This window comes from Lipomyces doorenjongii (genome assembly GCF_038497915.1).
Source record: "Lipomyces doorenjongii strain NRRL Y-27504 unplaced genomic scaffold V1508scaffold_78, whole genome shotgun sequence".
Taxonomy (NCBI): domain Eukaryota; kingdom Fungi; phylum Ascomycota; class Lipomycetes; order Lipomycetales; family Lipomycetaceae; genus Lipomyces; species Lipomyces doorenjongii.
The window spans coordinates 1-27,495 of NW_027118145.1; the positions used below are offsets into that span (position 1 = coordinate 1).

At 46.8% G+C, this 27,495-nt stretch overlaps 12 protein-coding genes across 12 annotated transcripts; 6 read left to right on the forward strand and 6 right to left on the reverse strand.

Annotated features, from left to right (window-relative positions):
- Positions 1-574: 574 nt before the first annotated feature.
- Positions 575-2,285, reverse strand: V1508DRAFT_425182 (uncharacterized protein). Its single transcript, XM_066941394.1, has 2 exons — positions 1,271-2,285; positions 575-1,214 (listed from the first exon to the last, which is right to left on the reverse strand). Exons 1-2 carry the CDS (start codon positions 1,953-1,955, stop codon positions 688-690), a joined length of 1,212 nt encoding a protein of 403 aa, XP_066793246.1. The 5' UTR covers positions 1,956-2,285; the 3' UTR covers positions 575-687.
- Positions 2,286-2,409: 124 nt separating this feature from the next.
- Positions 2,410-5,137, reverse strand: V1508DRAFT_457864 (uncharacterized protein). The gene is made up of 2 exons (XM_066942696.1): positions 3,748-5,137; positions 2,410-3,700 (listed from the first exon to the last, which is right to left on the reverse strand). Exons 1-2 carry the CDS (start codon positions 4,686-4,688, stop codon positions 2,566-2,568), a joined length of 2,076 nt encoding a protein of 691 aa, XP_066793247.1. The 5' UTR covers positions 4,689-5,137; the 3' UTR covers positions 2,410-2,565.
- Positions 5,138-5,227: 90 nt separating this feature from the next.
- V1508DRAFT_425186 (mitochondrial 54S ribosomal protein uL13m) lies at positions 5,228-6,174 on the forward strand. Its single transcript, XM_066941395.1, has one exon. It carries the CDS (start codon positions 5,485-5,487, stop codon positions 5,851-5,853), a length of 369 nt encoding a protein of 122 aa, XP_066793248.1. The 5' UTR covers positions 5,228-5,484; the 3' UTR covers positions 5,854-6,174.
- Positions 6,148-7,801, reverse strand: V1508DRAFT_425188 (uncharacterized protein). Its single transcript, XM_066941396.1, has 2 exons — positions 7,181-7,801; positions 6,148-7,127 (listed from the first exon to the last, which is right to left on the reverse strand). Exons 1-2 carry the CDS (start codon positions 7,380-7,382, stop codon positions 6,433-6,435), a joined length of 897 nt encoding a protein of 298 aa, XP_066793249.1. The 5' UTR covers positions 7,383-7,801; the 3' UTR covers positions 6,148-6,432.
- Positions 7,802-10,233: 2,432 nt separating this feature from the next.
- V1508DRAFT_406421 (uncharacterized protein) lies at positions 10,234-11,802 on the forward strand (the record flags this gene model as incomplete). Its single annotated transcript, XM_066938773.1, has 4 exons — positions 10,234-10,340; positions 10,475-10,533; positions 10,593-10,706; positions 10,760-11,802. The coding sequence occupies 4 exons, from the start codon at positions 10,234-10,236 to the stop codon at positions 11,800-11,802; spliced, it is 1,323 nt and encodes a 440-aa protein (XP_066793250.1).
- A 295-nt stretch (positions 11,803-12,097) lies between these two features.
- V1508DRAFT_273316 (P-loop containing nucleoside triphosphate hydrolase protein) lies at positions 12,098-13,936 on the forward strand. The gene is made up of 3 exons (XM_066936497.1): positions 12,098-12,644; positions 12,702-13,377; positions 13,429-13,936. The coding sequence occupies exons 1-3, from the start codon at positions 12,188-12,190 to the stop codon at positions 13,697-13,699; spliced, it is 1,404 nt and encodes a 467-aa protein (XP_066793251.1). The 5' UTR covers positions 12,098-12,187; the 3' UTR covers positions 13,700-13,936.
- Positions 13,937-14,327: 391 nt separating this feature from the next.
- V1508DRAFT_273192 (P-loop containing nucleoside triphosphate hydrolase protein) lies at positions 14,328-15,169 on the forward strand. The gene is made up of 2 exons (XM_066936496.1): positions 14,328-14,617; positions 14,674-15,169. Exons 1-2 carry the CDS (start codon positions 14,555-14,557, stop codon positions 14,968-14,970), a joined length of 360 nt encoding a protein of 119 aa, XP_066793252.1. The 5' UTR covers positions 14,328-14,554; the 3' UTR covers positions 14,971-15,169.
- Positions 15,170-15,434: 265 nt separating this feature from the next.
- V1508DRAFT_425197 (uncharacterized protein) lies at positions 15,435-17,941 on the reverse strand. The gene is made up of 4 exons (XM_066941397.1): positions 17,567-17,941; positions 17,194-17,489; positions 16,583-17,128; positions 15,435-16,527 (listed from the first exon to the last, which is right to left on the reverse strand). The coding sequence occupies exons 1-4, from the start codon at positions 17,795-17,797 to the stop codon at positions 15,744-15,746; spliced, it is 1,857 nt and encodes a 618-aa protein (XP_066793253.1). The 5' UTR covers positions 17,798-17,941; the 3' UTR covers positions 15,435-15,743.
- Positions 17,942-18,798: 857 nt separating this feature from the next.
- On the forward strand, positions 18,799-19,799 carry V1508DRAFT_406424 (pyridoxamine kinase; the record flags this gene model as incomplete). Its single annotated transcript, XM_066938774.1, has 5 exons — positions 18,799-18,832; positions 18,888-18,989; positions 19,050-19,159; positions 19,211-19,568; positions 19,630-19,799. The coding sequence occupies 5 exons, from the start codon at positions 18,799-18,801 to the stop codon at positions 19,797-19,799; spliced, it is 774 nt and encodes a 257-aa protein (XP_066793254.1).
- Positions 19,800-20,017: 218 nt separating this feature from the next.
- On the forward strand, positions 20,018-22,975 carry V1508DRAFT_376181 (uncharacterized protein). Its single transcript, XM_066937590.1, has 2 exons — positions 20,018-20,423; positions 20,480-22,975. The coding sequence occupies exons 1-2, from the start codon at positions 20,210-20,212 to the stop codon at positions 22,879-22,881; spliced, it is 2,616 nt and encodes an 871-aa protein (XP_066793255.1). The 5' UTR covers positions 20,018-20,209; the 3' UTR covers positions 22,882-22,975.
- On the reverse strand, positions 22,783-25,130 carry V1508DRAFT_425203 (uncharacterized protein). Its single transcript, XM_066941398.1, has 5 exons — positions 24,446-25,130; positions 24,328-24,392; positions 24,088-24,265; positions 23,988-24,036; positions 22,783-23,933 (listed from the first exon to the last, which is right to left on the reverse strand). Exons 1-5 carry the CDS (start codon positions 25,014-25,016, stop codon positions 23,012-23,014), a joined length of 1,785 nt encoding a protein of 594 aa, XP_066793256.1. The 5' UTR covers positions 25,017-25,130; the 3' UTR covers positions 22,783-23,011.
- Positions 25,131-25,339: 209 nt separating this feature from the next.
- Positions 25,340-26,855, reverse strand: V1508DRAFT_425210 (signal transduction histidine kinase). The gene is made up of 2 exons (XM_066941399.1): positions 26,192-26,855; positions 25,340-26,083 (listed from the first exon to the last, which is right to left on the reverse strand). Exons 1-2 carry the CDS (start codon positions 26,356-26,358, stop codon positions 25,813-25,815), a joined length of 438 nt encoding a protein of 145 aa, XP_066793257.1. The 5' UTR covers positions 26,359-26,855; the 3' UTR covers positions 25,340-25,812.
- Positions 26,856-27,495: the final 640 nt, after the last annotated feature.

Sequence of the window (27,495 nt, forward strand, 5' to 3'; positions counted from 1 at the left end):
GCGTAGCCGTCGGTCATCATCAGCAGAATCCCTGACGTTCTGAGTTTGGACCATAAATCATCGAAGTATTGAAAACGCGACTGCATCTGTTAATCTACACCCTAGCCCTAGTGTGCGGCAACTCGACGACCCACCCCTAGAATCTAGGGTTGAGTTTCTAGTTAGGGCTGTGTCGCCCACTATAAGTTTCTTACGCAATTTTTTGATTGCCGTTCTTTTCTTTTTTCTTCACATCATCAGGTACGTCTAACAAAGTCCCATACATTTTCATGTACATTTATTCTTCAGATAGCTAACAAGTTCTATAGTAGTGGTTATACTTAATCTAAAATTATGTATAATTACAACAGCGGAGCTGCATTCAAAGTAATGCGCAGTTGAGGGTTTCATTAACACTTGATAGGTTGTCCTCCGTTCCCTGCTCCCTTGAGTAATGTTTTTATTTTTTTAATCCTTTCGGTGCGACTTCTGTCGTGTTTTTTCGATCGCGATGGAGGCGAGGGGTTAAAACGACATATATTCTTTGTTTCATACTTTTTTTGTGTAAGACGTGCGGCGAAATGCGATGTATATTGGATTTTGCTACGATCATGATGAGATATGTGCTTCAATATATCCGGATATACAGAGGTATTAAAGCAAATCACAGTCAATGTTCTATATCGTAGATATAAGTACGTCTCGCTTTTAGTCGTGAGAGTTCGTAGTATTTTTCTCTTGTCGCTCAGCCATCAAGTCCATAACCTTCAAAATGCAGTCCACGTATTCCAGACAATGTTTCTGTCGCAATACTGATTCCGGCAAACCTCTAATGTGCTCCGCGAACCGCCTCGGTACACCCTCTTCTAGTTCCAAGTCCCAGATATTGGTAGCATACAGGTGGAACTTGAACACTACGCCACGCATGCTAGGCAATTTCCTCATAGCTTGTCGCTCGACGCGGAAATACAAATCGTCAACTACTGTCTCGGGAGTAATTGTGTTCCCTGGGATTGTAGATACGTGTCGAAAATATTCGTCAGGAAACTTTTCGTTCCGGAGCTCAGGACCAATTTGCGTGAGCCAATTTGCACGTGCTACAGGTTTGTCAGGCTGTAACTTTAGGAAATATCTGTCAACTGATTTTTGGATTGCGGATTCGTAGAATGGGATGCGTGCGTCTCTGTGTATAGACGCGAGGTCTTTGCCGATGAACGATGTCCAGTCAATATCCACTGCTTTTGTCAACAATTGCCTGCTTAACAAATGGTAATGAATGGTGAGGGCATACAGCTATATACGAGTCCGACGGCAGCGACGCGTAATACGCCATCGTTGCAGCAGCGCATGAGGATACAATCATCGCCGGAAAGCAAACACATAGTCTCCAGTGGATGCCTCACCCACGGTCTGGTAACTAAATCGTACTCCTCCCCAGCATCAACGCAGAGCACTCCCCTCTCAGTCCGATGAAACATGGAAGGATAGCGCGTAACCAGAAAGTCAACAGTAACCATCAATGTCTCCTCACACAAATCCAATGCGGCATCATTAGCTTCTGCCACGAATATCTTAGCCGATCCCACATTAGATATAATCGCTTGTCGCTCACGGTACTCGGACAAATACCGTTTGTCGAAGACGATGTAGTCATTGAAGTCGAGTTTGCGTACGTTCATTGTGAGGAAATATTTGCCCGGCTTTATCTCGCGCGGGATCTGCTGTGGGTTGTTGCGCCATGAGAAAGTCGGATCGGGGGTTACTAGTGATGACAGACTTGGCTTGCGGTCGTATATGCCGTTTGGTGTGTCTGAGTCCTTGCCCGGCCTGTTTGCAGTCGATTCAACGATTGATCGCTGTCTGGCGATGAATATGCGAGGAAAAACCTGAAAGAGGAGAACAACAAAAACACCAACGTAAATCGGAATAGGTATTATCTGAGAGATATTCTTCGAGACCAAGTCGAAGGCTTGCATGCTGTGTACGTGGCTTTAGATTAATTAATCATGACAATCTCGAGCTGCCTTTTTAAGTCCAGTAAATATGATGTCATTCAGTTAGGTTGCCAATCATGCTTTTCGATTAGGCCAGAAAGAATGAGCAGAAATAAACGTATAGAGATAGTTCAAGATACACTGGTAGTGGCTCAGAGGAAAATCAAACAGGTCAGAGAATATTGTGGGTGAAAGATATATCGATCGATATGGATGACAGTGACGCACGATGATATCAGCCGAGGAGACACCCCGATAGCGGTTAAACTTGCTAGGCTAGATACTATCGGCTGACATCCGCCACATCTCCACATTCGCCCTGAGCGGTAGCGAAGTCAAAATATGCACTTAATGTACGACTTCATGTGATCAGAGTCTCCGCAGCGCCCCACTCCTAGACGCGCCGAATTGCTCCAAGACGATATTCATCAAATTCTAGGTAGAAAATACGACATATATTCTAACATGTCTAAAGCTGCATAATAAAATATACCATTACATACAATACATATTTGCTCTACGTACTCACACACATAACGTACAATTCTAGACACGATTTTACCCACCAACATCACTATCAGCTTGTCCATATTTACTCAATGGTCCGCCTCTTCTCTTCGATGACATCCAGCAGATCTGCAATATAATTTCTCAACGGCGTATTCACTGCCGCGACGCCAATAAGTTCCGTCTCCAGTCCACTGAGCAAGCGTTTGCCAGTCTCGCTTCGCGCCACGTTGCGCAGTATCAGGCATGACGTTAACGGAATGCCAGTGGCTTCTCCGTGCTCATCTACCATAGTCGACTTGCTCACCAGCACAACGTTCTGCGACAAGATCGCCGTGTCAAGGGTTAATGTTCCGGAGGCCGTTGTCTGCAGAGGCGGACTGCGGCTATTATACGGCAAAGGCTTATTGTGATCTGCGTCTGGGATGTGTGTCTTAATGTGCGAGATCACCTTGCGCCGGTCGGCGTCTCCGTGAGGCGAGAAACGGGTACACCCATTCCAGTGGCAAAAGTATCGTACCGGCTGTTGATCATATTGCGCTAGTGGTACTGGTGATGGCTGTGTTGCTGATTCCGCAGCTGTCGACTCCTGTACCGGCTCAGCCGTTAAAGCAGATATTGGAGAGAGTGGTGGAGCATCCGACATTGATGTGTTTTCATGCTGCTCAGTAGCCGTTGGACGGGACACCTGAGCTGGAAAACCATTTGTCACTGGCACATCAGGACCGGGGGATATACCGACATTGCCATTTGCAGTAGGCGACGGTAGTGGTGGAATGGGAGCTGAACTCGTTGCACTCGATGTAGGCTGGGATTCAGACTGCTGGGATAGAACCGGTGCGGGAGTGGGTGGAGGCGGAACATGGACAGCCAATATATGTGCAAATAGATCCTTTATTGAAGGATACGCGCCGGTACATCTTGGCCAGTTCGGGGACGTCGACGACCATTGGCATTTGACATACAGTTCTCCTTTCAACGACATGGGAACTTCGCGCGGACGGATACCCTTAATAATAAATTTCTGTTGGCCACCAGGTAATGTGACGACCATGGCAGCAGCCCGGCGAAACGCAGTTGTCACATTCTTTATAAAGTCTGCTGCAGGAAGAAGTTTCTTGCCTTGCTTAACGTACTCTTCAAATCGAGATTCGTACGCTTTCCATAACGCAATCTGAGTGACATCACCCTCTGGATCTTCCTCAAAACATGCCCGCATCCTACAATTCGTGAGTCAATAGAAAAGTATGTGATGACGACAACGTACCATTGCGTCGCTCGTTCCGGTTCCGGAAACGAGAGAAGTTCATACACCAAGTCGTTGGGTAAATCCGGTGGTTGACTCGGTGGCGCCTTCTTATCTAATATCATGTTTGAGATCAATCGCGCATCTTTCTGTGGCCATTCCTGAGCCTGGTACAGTAATAGTCGAATCAACTGTTGTACAAGTTCTCGCCAATCGACAGCCTCTCCAGTTAATTCTATATTTTCCGGCGCAGAGGTGTATTGGTACAAGAAATCCAAGCAGACAGAGAGTAACTCTTCGTCGTCCAGGAGAATTAGCGCGCATATTCGAGCAACAACCTTGCGATCAATAGCTTGTAGGAGATTCGCTTCCACGTTGATTACTAGTCGAGCTATAGCTCGCAGAGCACTGATCAGCACACCTCGATCGTCGCTGGATAAGTACCCCGCAAGGGCGCGGAATAGACTATCCTGACTACTCGTGGGCCGCAAAAAAAGCGCTACAGACTCCACTATATCCAAGCAATACTGACGCAGTTCCACTAAACTCGGACGATCAGCCGGTAATGTTAAACACTTGACAAGTGCACCCACGCAAACCTGCGACCGTGACAGATGCCTCGCGTTTTCCGGGTTAATCGCAGCGTTCCTCAGAACAAGTGCAGCCTCGAGGACTTTGTCCAGCTGCTTCCGAACCTTCTCAGTAGCGACTGTGGCGCCGAAAAGACCCAGGTCGTCGTCAGTTGTGACCACTTTGCCGTCATTAGTTTGGAAAGAATAGGTGTCGATGTCTCTGAATTGGTCTGCTGAATTCAGTTTCTCGACCAATGCGGGTGCTAGAGCTGGGTACCGATCGAAATGAAGATCGTCAGGAGTCTCGAACGACATCCGGACGAGGGACTGCAGAGCCCAGTCCATCTCGTCTGGGAGATTGGACCGGATTGCGAGAACGACTCTGTTCATTTCCAGGATGTGGAGTACGTACGACCAATTATAGTGATTCCTTTGATAGAGCAAAACTTCGAAGACGTAAAAATTGGACAGTAATTAAACCTCTAGATAAGTTGCTGTGGTGATCCAGAAAACAATCAATTTAGTTGCGGATAAAACACGACACTTTCCGCCAACAATTTTGATTTCTCCCATACACCGTATTCCCCGAATCCGACTCTTCGTCCGCAAATCGAACAGTCCAAGATTATTCTGTGCAGGGATCCGTAAAATTCGCGCGTTCGTTGACTTGTCGCGTAGCCGCACCACTCCGTAATTCGCGTCTAGAGACTGTGTCGGTGTTTAGGCACTGAACTCGCTCGGTGCTTAGCCCAATTCGCTTTCTATCTTGCTCGCTGGAGACGCGATGGTGGTGTTGCTGGAAAGGATTTCTTTAGTGATGGCTGGAGGCTTTGAAATTTGAGGCCGTAGTCGTCATATGGTCTTGGGAGTTAGGGCTGAAAGCCAGTCATTGTCCGCGAACCCCGTTGCTTTCCGTCAGGGGACATTAAATTTCTTCGGAGCAACAGGTCCATATATCTCCCATTTGACAATTCGCTATTTTTCTCGGACTTTTCACAACAAAATTTCAACAAAATGTCGAACTTGTTAGGAAAGGTACGATTAGTCTTTTCTCTAGTGTCATTGTTGACCAGTTTTAACGACCAAATAGACTCGTCTCGCGTATACTCGGGTCTGGCACCACGTCGACCTCGAGAAAGACTCTCGCACGCTGGGCCGTCTGGCGTCCTCGATCGCAATCACACTAATGGGCAAACACAAGCCTATTTACTCGCCCGCTAGCGATTGCGGTGACTACGTCGTCGTTTCGAATTGCAACTTGTTGAAGACGTCGGGGAATAAATTCAAGCAGAAGATTTACCGGAAACACACGCAGACGCCAGGTGGATTGAAGGAGATGACAATGGAACGGTTAGTCAACAAAAAGGGATACGGTGAGGTACTGAGGAAAGCTGTGAGTGGTATGTTGCCGAAAAACCGGTTACGGAAAATTCGCCTGGAGCGGCTACGTACGTTTGAAGGAGCTGAGCACGATTACAAGCAGAATGTCATTCGATTTTGGGCAGAGACACCGGAAGTTATCAAAGCGAATAAGTTGTCGGAGGCAAAAGAGTGAAGAATCGACCTTGTCGGTTTGTATTATAGAGGACGAGAGTTTTGGATTGCATTTGTAAATATGAATGGCACTACACATATCATTACGATCTTTATTGCAAAGTACGGAGACGTAGACAATTTGCGGTTAATCAAGCTGAGACATGTCGCCATACAGTGTTTGATGTCGGCCTCGAAGATTGTACACAAGAATAGACTCATCTACACTGTGCAGGGATCGTCAGTTGTTTAAGTGCGCGACTGCCATCAACACGATCTGCCCTTGTCGAGAGGTAAAGGTTGAAATGTATTTAATCCACTACGAATCTTCTATTTGCAAGAGTACAAACATCAAGATGGATAAGTAGTTATTATTATGTACTGTGAATCAACACAGTATAAAACTTTAAAGCAACCGAAACCCGACCCACGTAAACAATCGAATACTAAAATATAGACAAAGCAATCAACCCGTAGTCTGATTCGTTCATCGCATACTATGGAGAAGCCATTAGACCACTAATGAACCAGCCACACAATGAACCGGTAAATAAAAAAGATAAATATAATACAAGCAGATATATCACAAACGGAAAGAAACTTAGTCGTCACGAGAGACAGTAGCAGTGATGAGACCGTTCGGGTTCGACTGGGGAGCGTAGACCTGAGCATCCGCGCCTGTGTTTTTGAGACCCTCGAACCAGGAGAGATCGATCTCGAAATAATGTTTGTTGGGGAGAGCGTACTTGACATCGGTGATAAGGGAGTTTGCGGCGAGAATGAGCTTACACATCTTGAAGAGAGTGGCCTGGACACTCGCGGAATCGTCGAGCGCAAAGGTCTTGAGAGTAATGTTGCGGGCTGACTGGTAGCCTTCCTCGAAGTTGTCGACGGCGGATCGAACAGCTTTTAAGTTCTCAAATGGTTTGAACGTCCAGGTAGAGTCAATAGCAGTGGACATGATACGGTCCCAGGTCTCGGGAAGAGTTGTGTACTTGTCCTGTATGTATCCGTAGAAAGCGGACCCGGTAGATTTCAAGACAAGAAGATCGGCAATGCCACCTGAGAGAAGGATCTCACCAGACTCGTCAACCTCGGCGTCGGCGACACGGACCTCCTCGCCGTCACGGAGAAAGGAGTGCTCGTGTGGAACACCGTCAACAGCGTAACGGGTCCATCGGTGTTGGACGATGTGGACAAGAGCCTTCTGGATGTGGTCGTAGGTTGTGACGAAGTGAGTGCCAAGAATGGACGCAAAGAGCTCAGGAGGAGAGACAGGGTTCTTCTTAGCGAGAACTAATAAAATTAGTCGCCGGAGCAAATGAAACTAGATTGCAACGGAAACGTACTGTGAGTGGTGTTCTTCATACTGTCTGTCGTGACGACCGGTGAATTGTCGGCATGATTGTAAGCAGAAGCGATATGGCCCTCGAGCATGACGCGGATGGTGAATTCATAGACATACTGTAGTTTGGGATTGGTGGCATCGCGCTCGATCTTGAGGAGACGAATGTTGTCCTTACCGTAGCGGGCGGCAGAGAGTTTGACCATCGTTGGATGCAGATAAATGACAGTGCGTTGAAGTGTGGATGAAGAGAGTAGCTACAAGTGTAGTGTGATCAGTGTGAGGACTAGAACAAGGAGAAGAGCGACTTGGGCTGAGCTTATATCGCGATGACAGCGGAACGTCGACGGGCTTTGATCAATGGCCCATCTCGCACGTCTGCGGACTATGGACTGTGGGTAACCGGTAGCAGTGACGGAGTGCAGCGTCGATTAGACGGCAGTACGCGAAGTATTATTATGACATTATTGCCCCGTATCCACGCGTCATCGCCAGCGCGCGGCTTTTCACTGCCACATGCGGCGTCGGCCATATCCGAACTCCAAACGTCGCACTTGTCCGGTTCCGCCTCCATCAGAGTTGTGTCTCCTTGATCCCACAGCGTTGTCTCGAGGGCACATCTATACGATCTGTCTATCGAGCTACGGCATCTCCGTCCTTCAAACGTCACGTGAGAACTGGGGGTGACCTGGTGGCGTCGCTCTTCTGCGATGGTACGTGTGGCTTACAGTGGCTGACCCGGTCTGCCACTCGCGCGGCTCGGAATTAAGTCTCCGTTTCGACGGCTCGACGGGGTCTGGCAGATGTTCAGCACTACGCCTCTGTTTGCCTAACTGCTGGCTGGTCGCGCGAGGGAGATGCAGCAGCAACTCAGTCGATTTGACCAGACTCGTCGTGATTTCCGTAAACAATAAAGATGGCCAGAGACAATTCATTTACGCAGCAGTGACTCGGGTTCGCGACTTCCAGCAGCTCGCGCGTATGTCAGGCTCGGCTTGATACGGCTTGACTCGTAACTTGCTGCTTGGTTTCACGCTAAAGGTGCAGCCATAGACTGGTCGATGCGGCAGACTGAGATAGCAGCTTCTGCTACTCCGGGATTGCCTGATACAGAGATTCGAGTCCTGGCTCCCCGCGTGCATTTCGGCAGCTATTCACCTTCAGGAGCGAATGGCCTCCTGGGTCAGTATCCCGGCCCAGAACTTGAGGTTCCGATATTATGGGTCAGACTCTGCTTCGACTCATCATCAATCAGACAACACAATATGGAGTCATGATCCCCTCCGGGCAATAGATTCCCCGATAACTAGCAGGGAACAGATTGCACCATTTGGTTATCCTTAGCTCGCGATTATTTTAGTTTATATTTTATTGATGACAGGAATGCTTTCGCCACTCAGCCTGCTCATTCACCGGATTACATGGAACTCGCTGGTAGTCCATGCTCCAAATTAGCGGAGTACTGAGATTCTTTGAGAAATGATTGATTTCTTGTCTCGCCAGCTGACTCGTCAAGAACGATTCAAATTAGTGTTTTGCTTCTTTATACAGACATGTATTGTCATTATCTATGACGAAATTTGTGGATTGTCACAAATTTTGTTTGCAATTCTGTCTCGTGTTGCTTCCATCTGTCCTGGCCAAAGCGCCTATCGTATCTCTCCGTCCGCTTAGAGATAGTCCTGTTCCTGAGTCCCGAGTTGTTGCCGTCTGATCTCCTAACTGTCTATCTACAGGCTTCCTACCGCATGCCGAAAGTCTTCGTCGTTTTAACTTTACCTGTGGCCGTGTGTACGATTTCTACGACGAATATAATGCTCAATCGCGGATTTCATCACTTGCTGGCGCGCTTCACTGCGTCGGATCAATATGCTTTCGAGCTCTAGCTTTCTCAAGGCGTGATGCCTACTCTGACTCAACTTTTAGATCGCGTCTAATAAGTCATATCTGCAACCTAGCCTCGCTGGCCACCAATTGGCGTCTATATTACCTGCGGAGATATAGTGCAGTATACTTTCACTGCATATTTACTTATGCGCTGAAACTCGGCCATTATCCGTCAGGGAGTGCAACGCTGTCACTGCACATTTCCGTTTGATATCAACTCAGCGGGAGAAAATCGCAGACTAAGGTGCTATCCATTGGCTTGTCTCTCCTTTCTAGCATTGTGTTGATATCTGCTTGATACCGGAGTTAGCTGTTTTTGGTGTTACTAGAGTGTAAACAAATTGATGATTGCCGCCAGTGAATTTGATTATTCACTGGCTACACTTGAGCGTATCTTACGACTACTGGATGCATTGTAATGTAACTATGCATAGCCCTGTATCCCGCATTAATAACTTTCCGGCCATTGACTCGCAGCTTAAAAGTCTGGAGATCACATGATCATAACAAGACTAATTGAACGTGACCGGATATGATATGGATTTCGTACTTATGTATATCGTTGCAGTTGTAAGTTGTTAAATGGTCATTAACAAAGAAAACGGACGATGATAACATTGTAATATTTATCTGCGGGATTCAGAATTGACCCGATTCTGGGGAACGACTGCTATGAGATTTTCCGGTAGCCAGCTCTTCTTAGTCATGTCGATCACAGCCGGCGAATCAGCCTGTCATCATGGCACGCTGACATATTCATTACTCAATTGATTGTTACGGGCCGCGAAGCCGACTGGCGTAGACCGACGAAAGTTTGTCTTTTGCATTTTAAGGCTCAAGATGATAATTGTTCAACTGTCGGCGTGTCGCAATCTATGGTAACTATGCGTACATGATATAGGTATATAAAGTAGCAGTAACAAATTCCGACTAGTTTCGGGACAAATTGCGGTTGTCAGCCGCTGAATTGCTTGGTCTGTTTGGGAACTCCCATTCTCGAAATTTTCGATTTGCAAGGAGGGGCTCGACTCACGACGACTCACATTACTCCCCGCACTGCTACGAACGCCGCCAACCAACCGACCACAGGGCTTGCAGTCCAAGATCTTTTCTTCCAGCTAAGTTATATCCTTAAACTATATTAGTATCTTTATTGGAAGAAAAGACAAGATGACGGCGACGCTTACACCGGATCCTAAAGTCCTGCAGATTGGGATTATTGGGATGGGCGATATGGGGCGGATGTACGCCCGACGATTGTCCACTGCGGGTTGGAAGTATGTATATTCAATCTCTTCATCCTTAGCTAGCTGGCAGTACGGAATTGGTAATTTTACCATGGTACGAAAATGGCAGGAGTTGAAGTTTAGGGCTAAATTTTTGTCCAGTCGGATATCTAATCATGGGATAGGATCAATGCATGCGACAGGCCGGAGCAGTTTGAAAAGCTAAAGGAAGACTATGCTTCGAGTAAGAGAGCCCATTACGTTCTTGACTTGTAAGATGAACTGCGAACTGACTGATTGTAGATTCGTTAGTCAATATTCTCGAGAACGGTCACTACGTCTCGCGCCTGAGCGATTACATCATTTACTCCGTCGAAGCCGAGAATATCGAGAGTATTGTCGCTACGTACGGCCCTTGTGAGACACATTTTTTGAATACTCTAGTAGTACCAAAGTTAACCACATAATAGCGACGAAGGTTGGTGCCATCGTGGGCGGCCAGACATCATGCAAGGCGCCCGAGATTGCTGCGTTTGAGAAGCACTTGCCTGCTGATGTTCAAATTGTGTCCTGTCACTCTCTTCATGGTCCGAATGTTGATACGCGAGGGCAGCCATTGGTCCTGATTCAGCATCGAGCATCAGACGATGCACTTGACCTCGTCAGAACAGTTCTCACGTGCTTCAATTCGCAATTCGTCTATCTCACCGCGTCTCAGCATGACAAGATCACAGCAGACACACAAGCCGCCACTCATGCTGCATTTCTGAGTATGGGAGTCGCGTGGTATGCTAACAGTCAGTTCCCATGGGAAGTCCCGCGTTACGTCGGCGGGATCGAAAACGTCAAGATCAATATCTCATTGCGCATTTATTCCAACAAGTGGCATGTCTACGCTGGACTGGCGATCATGAATCCCGCTGCTCAGGCACAAATCTTGCAGTACGCTAAATCAGTGACAGAGCTATTTACATTGATGGTCGAGCACAAGGCGGACGAATTCAGATACAGAGTATATGCTGCGAAGCAGGCTGTCTTTGGAGGATTGCCAGCTAATCACGAGCTACTTCTTTCGGACGATTTACTGGATAAGTTTTCACTGTCAAATGTTCCACAGCAAGAGCGAACTCCCAACTCTCATCTGAGTTTACTTGCCATGGTTGATTGCTGGTGGAAATTGGGAATTGTGCCGTACGACCATATGATTTGCAGCACTCCACTATTCAGAATCTGGCTAGGGGTCACTGAGTACTTATTTCAGTCACCAGGCCTGTTGGATGAGTGTATCAATGTTGCGTTGGAGAATGATACGTTCAGGGCAGATGATTTGGAATTTACTGTAGCTGCACGGTCATGGAGTGAAATCATCACATTTGGGAGCTTTAAATTGTACCGGTATAGGTTCGAGACTACGCAAAATTACTTTTCGCCACGGTTTGCAGATGCAACAAAGTTGGGTAACGAGATGATCAAGACTATATTTGAAAAGACGAAGCAGCGACGGTTGCATTGAGCGCAGGATTCCTTCAAAACAATAGGATATTCTTTTAGTAGTGTGCTTTGAGTAGCGCATTGTCATCGCTTGCATAACGGAAAGGGGTTTGGTTTTTCTTTGGTAGTATCCTCTCTTCAACTTCACCTATGTACTATAACTTTTATCTGTTTACCATTTGAAAGATTATTATGGCGTAGAGGGCGGAAACCGCCCCTGTATCGCTGGTGGCAAGAGCCGCACGTGGCTACCCGATTCCCCTAGTCTCATTGTCACATTGCAAATAAGGTTTTTGCCACTAGAAAGCTCGCCTACTAAAAATTTCTCTTCCATTTTGTCCTCCTCCATCGTTCCCATTTCTTCGTTTCCACAGTCACCTGTTATAGACATATACATTTGATACAATATGAGTTACGGAGGTTCTTCTTCTTACGGTGGCTCTTACCGTTCATCCGGCGGCTACGATCGTGATCGCAGCGATCGCACCGGCGGCGACCGTGATCACGGTCACAGCAGAGGTGGCTACGGCTCTGGTAGTTACGGCTCTGGTAGCTACGGCTCAGGTGGCTACGGCTCAGGTGGCTACGGATCTCGTGGTGGCGACTCACATGGTTCGCGCGGAGGTTCGTCCTATGGCGGTTCTGGAGGTGACCGCATGTCGAATCTTGGGGCTAGTTTGAAGAAACAGGATTGGAATTTGGACTCGCTTCCCAGATTCGAGAAGAACTTTTACAAAGAGAATCCTAATGTTACTGCCCGTTCCCAGCAGCATATTGAGCAGTTTCGCACCGATAAAAAGATGACTGTTAAGGGTAACGATGTTCCAAGACCGGTGGAGACTTTTGACGAAGCTGGTTTTCCTTGTGAGTCGAAATTCTTTGAATATGTCATCGGTAGACAAAGACTAACAGCGTTTCTAGCGTACGTAATCAACGAGGTTAAGGCTCAGGGATTTAGTGCTCCTACTGCAATTCAGTCCCAGGGATGGCCCATGGCCCTTTCTGGTCGTGATTTGGTTGGAATTGCTGAGACTGGTTCTGGAAAGACGCTATCCTACTGTCTTCCCGCTATCGTTCATATCAACGCCCAGCCCCTCCTTGCTCCTGGCGATGGGCCAATCGTTTTGGTGCTTGCTCCCACTCGTGAGCTTGCCGTTCAGATCCAGCAAGAGTGCACTAAATTCGGTAAATCTTCCCGTATCCGCAATACCTGTGTGTACGGTGGTGTTCCTCGAGGCCAGCAAATCCGTGACCTCGCGCGTGGCGTTGAAATTTGCATTGCTACTCCCGGTCGCTTGATCGACATGATCGAGTCCGGCAAGACCAATCTCCGTCGTGTGACTTACCTTGTCCTTGACGAAGCCGATCGTATGTTGGATATGGGTTTCGAACCTCAGATCAGGAAGATCGTCGACCAGATCCGTCCCGATCGCCAAACTTGCATGTGGTCAGCTACCTGGCCCAAGGAGGTCCAGCGTCTGGCCAATGACTACCTCCACGATTATATTCAGGTCAATATCGGGTCGCTTGAATTATCAGCTTCCCACAATATTACCCAAATCGTTGAGGTTGTCACGGAGATGGAGAAAAGAGATAGGTATGATTGTCGAAGTGCTGTATTACTACTTGGTATACTAAGATTGTCTAGATTGGTCAAACATCTCGAAAAGGCCATGGATAATCAAGATTCTAAAGTCCTTATCTTTGTTGGCACCAAACGTGTGGCGGACGATATCACTAAGTATCTTCGTCAGGATGGCTGGCCTGCGCTGGCAATCCACGGTGACAAGGCTCAGAATGAGCGAGACTGGGTTTTGAACGAATTCCGAACCGGAAAGTCACCCATCATGGTCGCGACCGACGTCGCCTCCCGTGGTATTGGTATGATTAGTCTGATTTCTGTCTCTAGATACCCTTAAGTTCTCTACTTTTCTCTATTCTTGTTTCTTTGTACTGTTTTAACTCTCTTTGTCCTCTGGCATCGTTTGGAGGACATCGTTTGTCTGGCTTCTTCGCTTAAAGGCGCTATAGTATCCGACGTGACAACTGGCTTAGGAAGGTTACTCCATTGCTGTGCTTTGGAGGATTCTTCTGTAATGATTTTCTGTTCAGTGTATGCATGAGATTGTTGCAACACTTGAACCATATTGCGTCATGACTTGTTTCTTTCAACCCGAGTCATTCACATTAACCACCTGGTTTCATTTTACCGTTCAGAAGGAGAGGAGAAGGAATTGGACATCTGTTTTCTTCGCCGAAAATGCATTAATTTCTAAAGATACAGACCATATCTTTTCTTTTGTTCCACGGTTTTGCTAGCAGAACAAGGGATCACATAAAAGAAAGGATTTTGTGTATTTTACTAGAAGCTTTTTGGTGACAAGGAAAAGAGATGATAATACATTTCTTAATGTTGTCCAATTGTACGTTATAACCTTCTCAGAATGCTTTATGGCACTGATGTTCTCACGCCAAATACGAGGCCTCTTCATAAGAACAAAAATACTCCATTCAGGTGATTTTCAGGGCCCCGTATGTTGCTGACTCGGTGTAAGAAAAGGAAAGGAAACGGCATACCAATATGTGAACGTATATTTCGTATACCTCCAAGAAATCATGCAATTTGCGGTTGTTTAAACGTCGCTTGACAAACATATGGTGCGCAGTATGCGCAAGATGCATGAGGGTTAGAACATGACGAAGGCATAATAATCTATGAATAGAGGATGGAGAGAGGTTGAACTCAATTTGTTTGAGCTTTTGATTACTAATTGATGCCGATAGATGTCAAGGACATTAAGTATGTCATCAACTACGACTATCCTAACAACAGTGAAGTATGTCACTTATTCTTTCTCATTTTATGGAATGTGACGCTAATGTATGTGTTCAGGACTATGTCCACAGAATTGGCCGAACTGGCAGAGCCGGTACTACCGGTACCGCTATTACTCTCTTCACCAGCGACAACTCCAAGCAGGCGCGCGACCTCTTGACAATCTTGCGAGAGGCTAAACAGTACATTGACCCCAAACTTGAAGAAATGGGTCGCTTCTCTCGTGGTGGTGGCGGGAACAGCCGTTGGGGTGGCGGCGGCGGCGGCCGTGGCGGTGGCCGTGGGGGATGGGGCAACCGATCCGGCGGCTACTCAGGCTCGAATACCGCACAGCTCGGATTCCGAAGATGGTGATTATTCTCTCTTTACTATCAATATGACTTCGGCGATACGCGGTGCAATGATATTGTGTTAAGCTTTCTGATTAATGAAGTGAAGTCAAATGCTTACTTCTTCTGATGAATTTTTTTCATGATATTCGTCAACGTGGTTGTTTGTCTCGGTGGTAGTTGACTTCGCGTTGACCGTGTGGTATACTAAATTTTGCATCCTATAGAACCACTCAACCGCGAGGAATAGTTATCGGGCTTCCACATAGATTAGTTGCGGTTGTTTTTTCTCCTTTATTTCATTGATTTATGGGCTCGGAAATCAGGTTTAAAAGTGCTTTGTCAATGCTACAGTGTTATATTTCCTTTAGTTTATAGAATTTGGTGTTCTTGTAAAAATATGGGGGTGGGTTACAAAGACGTATGATGGTACTTGTAATAAAGTCGATACTGAATGTTGTGAATTTAATGTTCGGGCTGATGGATGCAGCCGACAATCGTAAACAAAATTGGTGCGTAAATTGCGATTTTTTCACATGTCCAATTTTTAAAACAAATTGTAACAAACTGATCTATTCTTTGAATCTAACCGACACGAAAGACCATAATATCCTGTAACAACGTACATCGTTTATATCATGTGCCGAAACTCACGGACACAATAGATACAAATTCAAGAATGAAATAGAGACATTATATATCACTACTGTCATCCGTCAGTCATTTTTAAGATTCCATTCAATTGCTGCTCACCACACTTCGACTACTTTGAAATATCCAATCTTGAAGTTGGCGCGTTTAGAAACCATCTGTGCCATTGAATCCAGTAAAGCCGCACAGCAAGAAGATCTTTAAATACGGCTTCCTGGAAATCGAGTTGGTCCAATTCCACGCACTAGTAAGTCGTCCATCAATGCATGAGCCGGCCTCCTGGAAATTGTCCGCGCCTGATCCATCAAACGCATGCTTGAAAAAATCACACAGAATGGTCTTTTTGAGGTCCTCGACGCTCCCAAACTGACTTCGAATCCAATCATAAACGAACGGGTCACGAGCAACGACGTCGATATTGCTAATGACTGACTCTAGTGGGTTCAAGATTTGCGGGACTTGTAGATACTTGTCGAGAAAAAACCACGCATTTGGCACGCTTCTGTCGCCAAGGTGCACGGCTGACGAGCCGATCCACGATTTAGCACGTTTCTGTGCTGTTGAGATGACGCCTTGCATAGCACGGGACACGGCAGGACAGGATTGCACGCGATTAAGACCTTGACCATTGTCGAGTAGACGGTACCTGCCGTTCGTGGAGAGCAAATCCTGATCGGCCAGGCTCCATAGCATGAACATGTCATTCATGATAATGGACCATAGAGTTAGTGATTGGTTGACGTAATAGTACTGTTTTTCATGGTTATGTGAAAGCCTCGCTCCAGCTCTGCCGGACGAAATCGCAAGCGTGTATTCGGATTCAATATTTTCTGGATGGAAATATTGCTGAAGATATTTCTGCATCTTCTCAACTGGATTCTTGTTTGATCGCAGGTAGGAGTGGTTATCGCCAATAGAGTACAGACATTGCCTGGTATTCGTAAATGACTAAATTGCGAGAGCGTATATAGATGAGGTGGACTTACCGGATCTCATCCTGGGAAATGCTGCCAGGTTTATAGTACCTCCGAGCAAGCGTCTCAATAGCCTGTTCCTTCTGTTTAATTTCCGCCTGAATTTGTGAGCGTTTCTTGTGGTCGGGATAGATTTCCGCCGTCGCTTGCACAACCAGGTTATCCTCTAACAATGCCAAACAATCTTTGGACTCCAGGAACGAATGCACAGTCAATATTGGCATGTACAGGTCAAACTCCATAACCTGTTGGATCTCAGGCAGTCGAGAATCCATTACCATGTACATTAATTTTCCAAAACTGTCGCGCATCTTCTCAGGATTCATAATCTTGTATCGTCGACCAATCTCGAAAATCTTCTTGAACCATTTTGCATTCCGTGCAAAGTCCTTATCCTCGAACATCTCTTGGCCAAGCTTCATGTCAGTTGCAACGACGAGACCCGCAAGAATCGAGCAGATTTCTTGCAGTTGGCCGATAATGCGCTTGGCTTTTGATGAGTAAGCGAGCACGTCGACTTTGTCGGTGTATTCTGACACGTTCAATGCAGCTTCCAACCTGTGGATTTTGAGTCAGTATATTCATCCATACGTGAATATGATGCTGAGGAAGTCTAAGCTCACAATCTGAGAAGTTTCCGCTCTCCGCGAGTTAAACGGATTGGAATGTACTTCGTCCGTTGCATCAACCAGGACCCAAAGGATGCCGACCCCTGAGATACAATAATGATAGGTTCCGCGGACATTGACAACGTTGTATTAGGAGTCACCGTACCACTAGCAGGTTCAGACTGCTCGTCGACATCCATGTTGTTAATGGACCCGCTGTCAGGCGCGTCCGAACTTGATTGTGCATCTCCATTCTCATTTGTTTCGGCCGTGTCGTGAGCAAATTTCTTAATAGCATGGTCTTTTCGTTTCTAAATATCACTCAATAAGTATCCAATCCAGGATATCCGCGAAAGCCAACGCGACAAATCCATAAGAAAGTACCTACTCCAGTGCGATGCAAATACCCAAAACACACGTTGCAAAACTGCTCGTCGCAGGTCATGCAGTACAACTCCGCAGGCTGATCCCCACACTCAATGCACATCTTGTCGTCAACGGTCGCAATTTCTTCGTCCTGTTCGTTATCATTTTCTGGATTCTGCGCGGACAGATGCTCTTCCTGCTGCGCGAGCAACTCTGGATCCGCCACTAGAATCTGGCCGAGTTCTAGCTTCATCTGTGTGCCACTAATCCTCTGGGGCGTTCGCTTCTTCGATTCGGCGGATATCTTAAGACCTGTCCCGCTCAGCCTGAGATTTTGCTGAGGTTGGCGAGTAAAACTACACGTATTACGTTCTGTGGAAATTTAATACTAACAAAGACTGAGAATCAGTAATTTTGTTTTGCCTCGACATTACATTAGTTTGGTTCATATTGCTAGAATAGGTACAGCCTCAGAGTAGGTTCGAAAAGTGCATTGAACGGTACTATTGGGACCAGAAGTACTTGCACCGCGCGGCTCATCGTCTAAATTCGCCGGGAACGGGACAGACTCTGCTTGATACTTGGGATGGCGGTAAGTTTGATGTCGTCGAATAATGCTAGAGTCAATCGTAAGAATATTATTATTAATTTGCAATATCGGAACGTCAGAATTGTTTTACAGAGCATAAATATCCCGTTAATTTATTTTGCGTGCGATGTAAATTACCAAATGCACAGTAGCTAGTAAAGGAGTCAAAAACGATCATATGCAAGAAACTGATCAACACCGCCTGATATAGACAGGAATCGATATGACCCATTTCGTTATTGTAAAGGCGTTGCAGTTCTGCAGTTAATGGTTGTCTAAGATAGATTTCTCGTCATTCAATGCGTCTGTATCCGATGTCTCATGTCATTTATTTGGTCCACTCTGCGGCCCAGACTCATCCGCTAACCAAACATCTGACTCCAACGTCCACTTATACAATACCATATTTGATTGCTACATCGATCGAGGGATTCAATTGAGGGCATTGCAGTTGAGATTATCTGATTCGCAATTTATCTTCAGAGAAATGTCAGGACTAACACTTCCGCGAGTTCTGACCATTGCAGGTACTGATCCAATTCCTCTTGTATTAATTCCGTCCAGTGCTCCTTAAAGTCTAACAGTTCCTACTAGGGTCCGATTCCTCGGGCGGAGCCGGTATAGAGGCGGATATAAAGACAATTACGGTACACGGGTGCTATGGAATGACTTGCATTACGGCTCTGACGGCGCAGAATAGTGCGGTCCGATATCTTATGGCGAGAATAACAATGATTCTAACTATGTATACTAGCTACTGGCGTTAAAGCCATATTTCCCGTCGCGGACATGGGATTCATTGAGACAGCACTGGATGCGGTGTTTACCGACGTCGGGGTTGATGCGATAAAGACTGGTAGGTGCAATTCACTTCGGCCGTCGACGTGTCAATGAATGGCCACTAATTCGGTGATAGGAATGCTTGCAAGCGAAGATACTATCAAAACTGTGGCGAAATGTTTGCGAAAATATAGAGCCGAGCAAATAGTCGTTGATCCAGTCATGATCAGCACATCTGGATCACAAGTGCGTATCGGTTGTTTCTCTCATACGAGTACAGTTCTAACACTATTTCAGTTACTACCAGACTCGGCAGTATCAGCATACCTAAGCGACCTCTTCCCAATCGCATGCATAATAACGCCTAATCTGCAAGAAGCCAAATTTCTCCACAAAGTGGCTACCGGGACAGATTTTTCGGTAGAATCGTTGCAAGACGCCAAAGACCTAGCAAAGGAACTATTTAAACTCGGGCCGAAATACGTGTTACTAAAAGGTGGTCACTTGCCTTTATCAGCGAACTACAGACGCGTGACGGAGACCTCGCCAAGCCAGATTGTTGCCGATATTTTGTACGATGGGAAAGAATACTACATCGTTGAAAGCAAGTTTATCATCACCAAGAATACTCACGGCACGGGGTGCACATTGGCATGTATGTAACTCATAGCTATCACCGTATGGTCTTGCTGATGGGGTACTAATTTACAACGTAGCGTCGATTGCGTCCAATCTGGCGAAGGGCTTACCAGTACTTGGGGCAATTAAAAGGTCGATAGACTACGTTCACGGCGCTATCGCCGATGATTTAGATCTCGGAAAGGGCAACGGACCGATAAATCATCTGCATGAGACATATATCGAACCTTTGAGAAAGCGAGAATGAGTGCCGTTATCTAAAACGCTTCTGTGAAATGTACAGTTGGATAAAATGTAATCGTATATAGCACAAAAATAATAGCATACTTACATCATACATATGTACCTTATGGTTATATTAAATAAATTGTTGATCTTGTAATCATAGTCGTTAGGTCAGGGGTAAGTAGTAACTTTTGCCTGTCGGCGCTCTACGCTCGGTACCCTGTCGACAGAAAAGTTTGCGTTGGCGAAGGGCGAAACTTGCAGGCCGATGGCGACCCCTGATCTGCTTAGCACCGAACCCCATTAAAGAACGGCATATCTTCGTCTAGTGTTATATATAGTTTATAGGAGAAATTGCTATAGCGCACGCTCTCAAAGTTTGTGGAGTGTCTAGCCGTACCGCAATTGTTTCGGATAACTGAGGCTGGTATAATGTTACATAGCAGCATTGCAATCCGCCGGCAACTCACGAGGACGAGCACGACGGCTATAAGGCCATTAACAAAATCGAGCAATGCATGCTGGACTGTTTTCAACAACTCGAGACAATTGCGGCTATTGTGTTTTGGGAATCGAGGTTCTCGAGGAGCATTGGAGTCAGTAGCTGTGACGAGCCTTACCGAGGGCAAGAGGGCATACACAAATGGTGATACACTCTTTTTGGATCCAGTTCATGACTTTCTACTAACATCATGGAAAAAGCCGCACCTATTGAGAGGGAGGACGTTCAGCTCGAGTCCAAGGAGACCGAAAATCCTAATCGACATGAAATAATCATCGACGTTCACAACGCCATCATTATGCGCGAGGAAAATGCGGACGTCTCGGCTAGCGGAGCTACAGAGGGCATAAATAGTTCCGACGGGAACTTAGAGGATACCACCTACTCCGACGCAACTGCCGGATTCCACCTCGACACGGAGACCAAACGATATGAAGCCATCGAGGACGACAACATGATCGATGGCTTAGAATACCATCTACATGATGGGGAATTCAAAGTTGAAGAACAGCCAGAGAGTACCGTTATGGTCGATAGTACGCCGTGGTACTTGCGTGAGGCCAACGCACATTCTACGGTCTCCAACGTTGCGCTACTGCCTGACATCCCAGAAGATGCCCCCAAGGAAGTCACCGAGATACTAAATTTTTTGGCCGCGGACCTGGGATTGACGGAGCTAAGCCTAGTCGATCTACGGAATCGGAATACGACATTCGGTCCCAATGCAATTATGATAGTGGGAACTGCTCGAAGCGACCGTCACTTGATCCGCGCGTCCGAGGAACTTCGTGTTCACCTAAAGAAAACATACCGTGCTAAATCGCGTATCGAAGGTCTTGTGAGCAAGGACAAATTAAAAGTTCAGGAACGCCGGATCAAGAAGAAGATCTCCAAGTATACAGGCGATGTTTCAGCTTATGAAAAAGATCTACGGAGTAACGGCAAGAATTCATGGGTATTTTTCGATTCGCGGGTGAACGGTATTCATATCCACATTATCACAAGTGAAAAGAGATGGCAACTGGACCTTGAGGGATTATGGCTACACGAGATGCCAAAATTGGACGAACAACTCACGCGGTACACGGCGTCAGATTTGTTGCGAGACCGCACGAGTACCAAAAGGAAGGGCAGATCGGAGGCGAAAAGGTATGCCCATATGGGAGGCAAGCCAAGGATGTTCAATGATCCGTTATCGAGAGAGACGCCAGAATTTAGGATTTTTAGCCAAGAGCACAGGCTGCACCGGCCCTCTACCAATAACGGGTCGACGCCGTACTCACCTGTGTTTGTGAGACGCAGTATGCACACCGCGTCTTTTACTTATAATGCGATTCCGAATGGTACATCTGGCACAGATGCAGTACATGTCGACTCCACTAAGCAGGTCATCCTGCCACGACACGGCTGGCACACGGCCATGGGCGAAACCGAAATGACACAGAGAATTGAGGAGCTGACAAAAACCGGCTTATCATCCCAAGGCCAAATTGAACTCGAAGAAATTTTGACGGACTTGTGCCGAGCAGGACAAGCCTCAAAATTACGCAACATCGCTTCATTAATTCCCGAAGCATTCACATGCCTAGACACGGAGGACGATATCCAGAGTTTGCAAATTGCAGCGCTCACGAACTTTCTCATTCTCGAAAGCCACAGTAAAATGGGTCTAAGTAGCGAACTACGGTCGATTCTAAGAGATTTTGATGACATCATGTCGTGGAATTCAGCGGCACCAATCCACTGGCGACGACGACTAGAGTTTTTGCAGGTCGCTCATTCGTGGAATTATAACGAAGTTCCCGTGAGACTGCTTACGGAGAGCTTGGTCGAGCAGTACGCCCATGGGGTTCCTATCCGGCAAGACGATTTCATGCTCGCCCTCACAACTATCGCTTTATCTAAACAGTTCATTCCACTAGAGAAGCAGCGTGCGAAGATTCAGGAGTCTGGGGTATGGGAGCGGGTGACCAATAAAAGATTTGCGGAGATATGTTATCTGCTACGAACATGTGCTAGGCTCGCGAGATTAGAGAGTTTTAATAACCCGGACCTGTTCACTGTGCTGTACCGCGCTTGTATTCAGTTTAGTTATGACTACAACGTGCTGTCGCGGTATCCGCATCCTTCTGGCATGGGTCGCTGGGATAAGAGCGCCGACGTCATTCCAGTGGATGCTCGAGCGGGTATGATTGACAAGATCATAATGAAGCATGGAATCGAGGCTACGCCGACATACATCTTAATGTCGCTCACTTCCTTAGCACACGCACAGAGATTCGATCTATTTTGGAAAAAATGGAAGGATCTGTATGTATATGGCGTCAAGCGAGACATGTGGATGTGGTCTACGGTGGCGGTTTTGGTATCGCGATCGGGAAACGTGACAGCGATGGAGCATTTCTTGGCTTCTCAGTGGCCGATGATGATCGCCGAGTTTGAAGCGGATGGGGCAGATGGATCGCTTCCTGCGGAAATGTTGGATGCAGTGATTATCTGCTTGGATTTGGTGGATCCGAATGGCGTCATGTATAGCGATATTGCAGAGCTATGTAAGAGACCGGACGCCGCTGAGCAAGTAGTCGAAAGTACGGAATTGTAAATATTGTCATTTTCTAGAACATTTGTTGCATTATGTTTGGGCCGGGTCTTACTGAGTAGAAAGATAAATTTAATAAATGTAAACCGAAAATCAATAACTCCAGATCTATAATGAGTGGTTAGAAAACTGCTCATAATACATCCAAATGAGCTTGACTGTCCAACATCATGTCTGCGTACAAGTCTGCATCCAATTTGGTCCCCAAATCGAGATCGGATAGGAATTTTGTGCCTCGTAACTTCTCTGGAAAGTACTCTTGCTGAACTTGTCCGCTTTCATAGTCGGGGTTATATTTATAATCCTTGCCGTAGCCAATCTCTTTCATCAGCCTTGTGGGTGCGTTGCGCAAATGAATGGGGATCGGAGCAGAACTAAATTCCGGATCGTTGTGCACTTTATCTTTCGCGGCATTGTATGCCCTATAAACTTTGACAGATTTCTTCGCCAACGCGAGTTTGACGGCGCAATGGGCTAACGCCATGTCGCATTCCGGCATGCCAACCTTTTCGACAGCAGTATAAGCGGCGACGGCAATCGGAAGACACGAGTCATCCGCCAATCCGACGTCCTCGCTCGCGATGCGGATCATCCTGCGTGCAACATATAATGGCGATTCACCTGATTCCAGCATTCTTGCTAAATAGAGGAGAGTGGCATCCGGATCGGATCCTCGTACTGACTTGTGAAACGCGGATATTGTATCATAGTGCTCGTCGCCCAGCCGATCGTAGAGTAAGTGCGTTCGTTGGAGGTCTGCTTTGACTCGGTCCAATGTTATAGTGGATGATGATGAGTGTGACCTTGAGTTGATCAGGATTTCCAGAAGATTGATAGCCGTGCGGCCGTCGCCGTCTGCCAGACCCGCAAGGTAACGGAGCGCGTCTTCGTTGAACACCCCGGTCTCGCAAGATCTAATATCCGGTGCGAGTTCTGATGCCAGTGATAATGATAGACGACTGATGATAGTGTACAATTCATCTTGAGAAAGCTTTTGCAATATAAAAACACGACAGCGGGAAATCAATGCCGAATTCACTTTGAACGACGGATTTCTACGTCATTAGTCAGTATTTTGTGGCAGATCATAAATGCGAGTGGGAGCTGACTCAGTAGTCGCGCCAATAAGCACTATGTCACCTCGCTCGATATAAGGTACTATGTACGAGGTCAGTATGAGATGGATGACTCGACTTAAGGAGTACCTACGGAATACATCTTGTTGGGCCTTGTTAAACCTGTGCACCTCGTCTAAAAATAAATACGTCCTGCGACCGGTAAGGCGCAACTCGTTTCGCGCTTCATCGAACACTTTTTTGCAGTCAGCTATACTTGCGGAAGTCGCTGACAGTTCCACGAAACGAGCCTTGGTGGACCGTGCAATAATCTTTTCTGCAAGTTAGCTCGCTGTTGCCGGAGTAACGTTTTCTGGTTTGGTTAGACACATACTCTTGCTAATGTAGTCTTGCCCACTCCAGATGGTCCCCAGAATATTAATGACGGACATGAATCGCCTAACGTATGTCAGACCCACTCTGTAACGAGCGCCCATATCAAAGTCACCTACTCTCTATAAACCTTCGCAGGATGCCGTGCTCCTTCCCGACTAAATTATCTTGTCCCACAAACTCGTCTAAATTCTTCGGTCTCGCACGGTCAGCCAAAGGTTTCACATCCTTCGCACTTTTCATTCCGTTGGACTTTGAATTTATTATATTTGTCGTAGTCGAGTGTTGGAACTTTGGCTGCTCGTCTATGCGTCTCCTTACGTTCCTATCATCCTCAGGTGTAACAGGGACATCTGTCCCACGAAGTAGTTCCTCGTCAGTAGAGCTCGTTCTCTTCGCTCCACCGGGGCGATTAAATATCGATGCCACATGCCCTTGATTCTTGGCGGTCGACTCTGAGACCTTTTGCCGAGACGTCGGCGGGCTTGAGTATTTTTCATTCGATTCGTGCGATTGCTCAGAGAGATCCGAGATCGAGCGCGAGGCCGGAGTAGCTGGTATTGTAGGAGACGGTGCCCACAAACAGGTCGTATCGAGATGCTTATTCATGTGCTGAAGTGGGATCTGCTTATTGCAAGCCGGGCAGTGGACAACTTGGTTGCCGCCAGTTTGCATCTCGTTAGAGCCCATTACTTCTCCAGAACTGCCTACTCGGCGGTTTCAAGTTCGTACTTTTTTGAAAAAACGCTTCAGTCGCGTCGGTCACGTTCACGTTCACGCGTTCCAGTCGCGCTCAGAAGTGTGGTAGCCCTAAAGACGTCATATTTTGGCAAACTGAGCTACCAAAGGCCCCGCTTTGTTCAATGAATGACGTAGGGCGACACGAATACTCCGTGTCGATCGTTGTCGGACGCAATGTGACGCTACTGTTCCTTTGCCCACCAGTTGTTTTTAGTAATAACTACTCCTTTCTTTTACAGGCAAACTCTAGAATGCACAAATTATCGATTGTTAATTCTGATAGTTATAACGCAGAGACTGGACGGCAATTGAGAAAATGACCGGACATCATGGTAAAATTACTTGGTAAATTATGAACCTATTGTAATTGACGTAACCTATGTTACTGGACAATTCATTGTGTACTTGTCGATTTGGTATGAGAGCACCACAAGCACAAGATAGATTCACTGATTGTGAAAATTTAAGACACGCAAAAAACAAACCCACGAGAACAATCGGATACAAAAAATCTCTACTTAGTACATTAAAATCAAAACAATCCCGGAAATGATACCTCCCCCTATTGTTATCCACAAAAGAAACAGAAAAGTGCGAACGGTTCAAAATTACCCTTAAGGCAATGAACATGATCATCTCTGTCCATTAATCTTTTCAACATCTTGTTAGCATAAGCTAACCCATCGATATAATCATTGTCATAGATATTTATTCGTTGCGTATTGTCATAAACTTAAATACTGTCTTAATTCGATCCAGATTCTTCACTGTCGTAATATTTCCGTAGAAATGACTCGCTCTCGGCGTATTCTTGCCGCACGGACTCAAGAATAGTATGGATTTCCTTGAGGCAGAACTCTGGGTCATTCAATTCCGTCGTACCTGTCTCATCCTTCTTAGCTCCCAGGTGTTGTATTTTCTCACACGAGTTCTTGACCTTGGTGAGACCCAGGGCAGCAGAAGATCCTTTCAGGAAATGTCCGAGTGATGACAGCTGATCTAAGTCGCCATTGGTTCTGCAAACAAGCTCATGTTAGCACATATCAGAGAGTGGTGGCCCCGCGGAAACTTTCCATCAGTATAAGCAGCCAAAGTAATAGACCAAGGAGGGGGATAAGACTCACAAGGCTGTGTCCATTTGTGTGAAAGTATTCTCTGCCTGCTCGAAGAAGTTCCAGACAATACTCCGACTGAACTCTCTGTCATCCTCGTCGTCATCCATCTCGAGTATCTGGCCGAAGGTGTTCCAGTCGATGACGTCGGCCACGGTCTCAGGGTCTAGGTTCGCCATGGTACAGAGTTAAGTGTTTGTGAAGTGGCACAGAGCGCGAGCGGAGCACCGAGTACGAGAGGATGAGAGAATATGAGTTGGGGAGAGGAATCGAAGGACACTACTGGTTCGAGGAAAACATGTCAGTAGGCACGAACAGGTACACAATCAAGTATTCGCAATGTCCGGTCAACACTGCAGACACAACTTGCAATGACAGAGTGTACAGAACGGAGGTCAATTGGAGGGGACATGGGAGCAGAAACTGAAACACACCTGATGGAGAGAAGAGCAGACACGGAGACGATGTTCTCGCCAGCGAGACAACTATGGCACTACTGGGGTTCGTGCAGCAGCAGGAACTGATGTGGAGTGCGAACAAGAGGCGTCAAGCAGCGAGTGACGAGCAGAGATAGGCAAGCGGCGGTCGTGTGAGAGAAGCAGTAGTGGATTCAAACGGCCGATAGAGCAGACGAACAGGAAGGAGAAGGTGAGCAGTGGAAAGCCTGAAGGGCTTCCCAAGGCTTTCAGTTTAGGCGCCGCTAACAGGCTCTTTCATTTCTCACTGTGGTGTCGAGCCTGCCTCGTCGACACTCTCGACACTCGTCGTCTCGCCATATCCGCCGACGTCATCTCCTCGCACCCACAACCCCCACCTGCGCAAATATTAGCACTTGTGCCGCATCTGTCGCGCCGCCAGACCGCGAGCCCCAAAGAACCGAACCAAATCAAAAATACCCCAATTCTGACTAAGCCCCCACACAAACAGCAATCTGGCACGGCGCCGCAAACTTGAGCACCAGGACGTGCAAAGTTCACATCACCGTTCTTCTGAGCTGCGGACAGGTCTTCCCCGTGCGCCAGCATTGCAGCTCTCATACCATTCCCGGGACGTGCTGCAGTGATGCCAGGACCGCCTTGGCGGCCAGGGTCTACAGGTATATGAATCACAGTTACCGCGGCCCCGTGACGATTGCACAATCTCTCCTACGGCTTGCCCTTGCGCCAGACGCTTGCCAACCAAGTTGGTGAGAAATATACTGCATATTCATACTATTCCACTCGCATGACTATGGCCCCGCGGTGTGATTAAGGTGGCTAGAGTACGTCCCTTGACCCAAAGTATCAAACTTCCTAAAGCGCAAAGTCACTAGCTTA